This window comes from Bison bison, unplaced genomic scaffold (assembly GCF_000754665.1).
Source record: "Bison bison bison isolate TAMUID 2011002044 unplaced genomic scaffold, Bison_UMD1.0 scf7180017864492, whole genome shotgun sequence".
Taxonomy (NCBI): Eukaryota; Metazoa; Chordata; class Mammalia; order Artiodactyla; family Bovidae; genus Bison; species Bison bison.
Genome location: NW_011495051.1, coordinates 1,673,621 through 1,679,592, shown reverse-complemented (window position 1 = coordinate 1,679,592; position 5,972 = coordinate 1,673,621). Strand labels below are relative to the sequence as shown.

The following is a 5,972-nucleotide window of genomic DNA, read 5'->3' as shown; positions in this document are numbered from 1 at the left end:
GTCCCCTGGGGGCTAGAGCGCCTGCCTCCTCTGGTTGCCTCCGTCACCGAGGCTGGAGGGACGGCTCTAAACCCTATCCCATTGTCTTTCAGGACAAACACCACGATGCTGCTCATGAAATCATCGAGACCATCAGGTGAGTGTGGCACCTGCTGGGGTGGGGCCTGGGGGTGGGGCCTCAGGTGGGCCCCCAGCACCTAGCCGTGCACTCTGACTCTTACTCCAGGCTCCTGGCCCTTGCTTTCAACCCCCACATGTCAGCCTCCCTGTTCCTCTATCCTGGTCCACCTCAGCGTCATTACCATGGAGAACCCGGGGAAACTGTGACTGGGGTCAGGGGTCAGTTGCCTGAGTGTGACCCAGCACAGGGGCTGGTGCTTTGTGAGCTTCCTGTGGGCAGGGGTGGAACCCCCAGTGGCAGTTCCTCACAGGCCCCCTCCCCTTCCCCTCATCACCTACTTTCCTCTCCTGTCATGGGGGGTTGGGTTCGGGCCACTCCTCTCCACGTGAGCCCACCCCTTGTGGAGGGCAGGTGCCTGGCAGGCTGGCCTGCGAGGCTCCAGGAGGAAGGCCCCTGCGGTATTTCTGGTGGGTGTCCTCCTCACACTGGACCTGAGGGTTTGCGATGGCCTCCGGAGTGACCAAGGCTCGGCATTCTGAGACCACTCTCCTGGCTCTGGCACCTCCCTCGTGCCGTTATATCCTCTCAAATCTGCTGTGGCCAGGCTGGCAGTGCCCTGTGAAGGAGGCCTCATCCTGCCCCGGCAGCCGAGCGGCTCAGCCTCCTGAGCTCCTCTGCTTCGTTCTCGGGGCCGAGCCGGGCCTCTGTGCCGGAGTGTCTGGGAGACTGAGTGAAGTCTCGTGTGCATCTCACAGGGTGGGCCTGACTGGGGTGGTGCTGAGAATGTGGGATCTACTTTTTTAATGGTGTAATCCACAAACCAGTTGGTTGGTAGAGTAGTGCTACGATCGGCTTAGTTTAGTTTATTTTTAAAGAAGGCTGACAGTTAGGAGGGGCTTCCCAGGTGGCTCAATGTAAAAGAATTTACCTGCCAGTGCAGGAGACGAGGGAAACGTGGGTTCAATCCCTGGGTCAGGAAAATATCCTGGAGGAGGAAATGGCACCCCACTCCAGTTTCTTGCCTGGAAAAATATCCCATGGACAGAGGAGCCTGGTGGGCTATATAGTTCATGGGATCACAAGAGGGTCGGACATGACAGCGACTAAGCACCCACACGTGTCAGTCAGTTAGGAAGTGAGGCCATGTGGTTAGGCGAGGGGCTCCTAGTTGGCCAGCCTGGGTCCCCTCCCTGCTCCCTTGGGCCAAGTGAGTTCTGGGGGCGGGTTGGCCTGGTTGCCTGCTGCTTCCTGCAGGGAGGGAGTGTCCCTGTGGTGCAGGGCAGTAGGACGAGGTGCAGCTGGCCAGCCGGAACAGGTTCTCTGGAGCCTCCCGGGCCCGGGTCCTCTCTGGGTCTGGCGGGGCCCGCTCCCCATCCTCAAGTCTACAGGCTACTTCAGTCCTTCCCTCTTGTCTCCACAGATGGCTTTTTCTCATTGGTAAAGATGGCAGTCACCTGTTTGTTTCTTTTCTTACCTTTTCATCCTGGAGGATTTCTGACATGCTCAGAGATGGACAGTGTGTATGACGAGCCCACGGGCCCGTCACCCAGCCTAGCGTTTGTTTCACCTGTACCAGTGCCATGGGTGGGGAAACGAGGTGGGAAGGCCATCCACTTTCCTCTTCTTCTGTGTGTTCACTGGGACAGTCAAGGTGTGACTGAAGTACAGGAGGGAGACCACCTGTTTGGAGCGAGCATGGTGGCCAGTGTGGATGTGTGGGTGTCCCCTTGTACCTGTGTGAGGAGGAGTCACCCCTGTTTGCCTGGGCCCCCTGTCGGCCCCCTCCCTCCACTCCTGCCCCCGTGCAGCCCGGCCTGCTTTCTGTTGCTGTGGATTACTTTGCATTTTCTAGAATTTTACATTTTTTAAAAATGTGTCAAAGTTTTTCTTTCTTATTCCTGAGGAGTGCACCATTGGTGCATCCTTTCACCAGATGACAGATACGTTTGGGTGGTTTCTGATTTTTGGCAATTGTAAATAAAGCTGTTGTAAACACTCCACGGAGGTCTTTGTGTGGACGTGTCTTCCTTCATCCTGGGTAAATACTTGGGAATGAGGCTGCTGGACTGTGCTTGAAGGAAGGCCGACCCCTCCAAGCTGCAGGCAGCCACCCAGGACCGCCCTGTGGCTCCCACGTTGGCAGGGCATGTTAACAGGGTTGTTTCTGCTGGTCCAGTTTGAGTCCTGTGGTGGTATCATTGTGGTTTTAATGAGAATTTTCTTAATAATTAATGATGTTCATCATTTTTTGCCTGCTTTTAAAAAAACTTTTTTAATTATTGAATTTTGAGCATTCTTTGTCATTCTGGCTTATCCTTTATTAGGTATGTGTTTTGTGAATATTTTCTTTCAGTCTGTGGCTTGTCTCTTCACATTCATAAGAGTGTCTTTTAAAGAGCAAATATCTTAAATTTTGATAGAAGTCTAATTTATCAACTTTTTTTTTTAATAGTTTGCCGTTTTTTGCATTCTGAGATATGTGTGCCTAACTTGAGGTCACAAAGATTTTCTGCTGTGGTTTCTGGAAGTTTTATGGTTTAAGTTTTACATTTACATCTTTTTATCCACTTTGAGTAAACTTTTACATGAAGTGCAGAGCATGGGTTGAGGCTTATTGCTTTGCATGTGGACTTCTCATAGTTCCAGCAGCATTTGTTGATGAAACTGTCCTCTCTCTCTGGAATTTCCTTATCACCTTTGTGAAAGATCAGTTGACAGTGTATGAGGTGATTTGTTTCTAGACTCTCTTTCAGTGCCACTGACACATGGCTCTGTCCTTTAGGCAGTACCACAGCTTTATGGTGAGCTTTGGAATCACAGGAAGTCCTCCATTTTAATTCTTCTTTTTAAATGTTGCTTTGGTTATTCCACCGCCTTTGCATTTCCATGTAAATTTTCAAATCATCCTGTTGATCTTTGCACAATTTATTTAGGAATTGTATTGAATCTGTAGGGCATTTTGAGAGATTTGCCATCACACTTGAGTTTTCCAGTCCATGAACATGGTATGTGTCTCTACTTGCTCAGGTGTTTCAGCTCTTCTCTTGGCAGCGCTCTGGCATTGCAGCATGGAGGTCTTGGACAACCATTTGTTAGATTTGATTTATTCCTAGCTCATTCATGCTTTTGTCACTACTGTTAAGTGGGATTGTGTGTTAACTTTCATGTTCTTTTTGTCTGCTACTTGTGGGTAAAATACAATTGATTTTTGTACGTTAACCATGAATCTTGTGCTCAATTCATCAGGTTTTTTTTTTTTTTACAGGATAAGGATTCTTTATTGAGGACTTGACATATAGATTAGTTCTTGTGCCATGAATAATGTTGTTCCTTTTAATGTTTGGAGGTTTTATCCTACTTTGTAAGTAGAAATCCCTTGCCCATGAAAAAATGTGGCCAAATATTTCTGACTCCTTGAATTGTAGTTGCACTTCAAGATCTGGATACACAACAAGTGAAAGGTAGAAAATAATAATGTACAGTGCGTAACTTAGGCTAGATAACTACTAAGAACACTTGAAGTGAAGTCGCTCAGTCGTGTCCGACTCTTTGCGACCCCATGGACAGTAGCCTACCAGGCTCCGCGATCCATGGGATTTTCCAGGCAAGAATACTGGAGTGGGCTGCCATTTCCTTCTCCAAATTCATCAATCTTAGTAGTAGTTTTGTAGATTTCCTGGGACTTGCTGTGGAAATAAAAATAATTGTATCACCTGTTATTTCTTTTTCTTGGCATTATTAAATTGGCTGGGACCTTTGAGGCTGTTTTGTGATAAAGTGGGGGGAGGTTGCATTCTTATCTTTTCCCTCATCTCTGGGGCAGGGATACTAGATTTAGTCTTCCACTATGGAGGTGACGTTAGCTGTAGTTCCTCACAGATGCCCAGTACAAGTTTGAGAACATGCTCTCCTATTCCTGGTGGCGTTTTCCCTAGGTGGAGCAGTTGCATCAGTTAGATTAAAAAAAAAAGAAAAAGGCCATAACTTCTACAGTTTAATACTGAAATACTTATGGATGAAAATGTCATGTGTGGTCTGCTTCCAGATAGCATGGAATGGGTGCAGAAAAGAGTTCGTGGTAAGAGCTCTGAGCCCAGCAAGAGGCTTGCAGCGTCTGCATGCCTTGCCACGGTGAGGTGCTGTCTTCCAGGTTTCTTTCATGTAAAGTTACCGTTTTCCCCATTTTTTTGAAAGTTATTTGTTAATTTTGGGGTCTGCTGGGTCTTCATTGCTGTGAGGGCTTTTTTCCTCTAGTTGTGGAGAATGGGGGGCTCCTCTCCAGTTGCAGTGACAAGCTCCTCATTGCGGTGACTTCTCTTGTTGCAGCGCATGGGCTGTAGGACTCTTGGGCTTCAGTGGCTGTGGCTCCTAGTCTGTAGGCACAGGCTCAGTAGTTGTGACGGATGGGCTCAGTTGCTCAGTGACATGTGGGAGCTTTCTGGATCAGGGATCGAACCTGTGTCTCCTGCAGTGGCAGGTGAACTCTTTACCACCGAGCCACCAGGGATTCCCGTTTTTAATTAATAAAAATCGTGGGGGAAATTCTTGGAGACTGTGCAGAGATCCTGTTTCTTCTTGGACTTTTGCAACTGATAGGATCCAGAAGTAAATCTCACTGTGGAGAACTAGTTACCAGGGCATTCGAAGGGCTGTTCTGTTTTGCTTTCCTCCCCTACCCTGTTAGTCACTGGAGCTTTTCTGGGAGGAAGGGCTGTTCCCCTGTAGGCACTGCTTTCATCCTGTGGGTCCTAGCCCACTTCTGCTGCACCTGCTTTGCTCCTCAGTCGTTCCTGTGCTGGCCTGGGGGGCTCTCTGGATTTGTGCCCCAGCCCCTTGACTTGACCCTGCCTGCTCTCAGCACAGCCTCACTATCTGGAGCCCCAAGATGCTCCACAGCCATCTTGAGTTTGCTGTGTCCCAGCCCAAGTCAGCCGCTTTCCCAGAGAGCTCTGGTCTCCTCCCCTGGAGAGGAGTTTGTGCTGCTTTTTAGAGATAAAGTTGTTTGTCTTCTTACTGAGTTATACGGATTCTTAGCATATTGCGTCTGCGAGTGTCCAGTGAGATAGGCATGGCTGACCGCGACTTTAATGGCATCTTGATGAAGTTTTTAACTTATCAACTCATTTCTTGATGGTTAGTTGTTTGGGTCATAGCCAGGAATCTTTACCTGCAGAGTCAGGCAGTTAGTCTCCCGTTTTGGGGGGGAAGGTCTGGGGTTTTAGGTTTTACATCCAGGTTTTAAGATCAGTTGTGAATTAGTCTTTGTGTCTAATGTGGGTTTGTGTTTATGGGGGTCAAGATTCTTTTTTCCCGATCAACATTCTATCCTTCCAGCCTTATTTATTGAAATATTCCTTGCCTTGGTGCTTTGGTCAAAAATCATTTGTTAAAATTTAGTTTATTTCTGGATTCCATGTCCTGTATGGTTGATCTGTCTGTTCACCTCTCTGCCAATACCATCCTCATTCTTTTTTGCTGTTGGCTGTGCATGGGCTTGTTGTTGCAGCACGTGGACTTAGTTACCCTGCGACATGTGGGATCTTAGTTCCCTGATCAGGGATCGGACTCTTCGTCCCCTGCACTAGGTGAAGTCTTAACCACTGGACCACCAGGGAAATCCCACCGTCACACTCTTGGTTACTGTAGATTCACAGTACATCTCAAATCAAGGCGGTGTGAATTTTGCAACAGTGCTTTTCTAAAAAAAATATGTATATTATTTATTTGGCTGTGCTGAGGCTTCAGTTCAGTTCAGTTCAGTCACTTAGTTGTGTCCGACTCTTTGCGACCCCATGAATCGCAGCACGCCAGGCCTCCCTGTCCATCACCAACTCCCGGAGTTCACTCCTGT

General features: G+C 48.2%; 1 protein-coding gene across 1 annotated transcript in view; it reads left to right on the top strand.

Moving 5' to 3' along the window:
• DOT1L (DOT1-like histone H3K79 methyltransferase) overlaps nt 1-5,972 on the top strand; it is a 51,443-nt gene that overhangs the window by 7,176 nt on the left and 38,295 nt on the right. Inside the window, exon 2 of the mRNA XM_010828426.1 lies at nt 93-136. Within this exon, the coding sequence (XP_010826728.1) occupies nt 93-136 (44 nt within the window). The remainder of the gene's footprint in view (nt 1-92; nt 137-5,972) is intronic.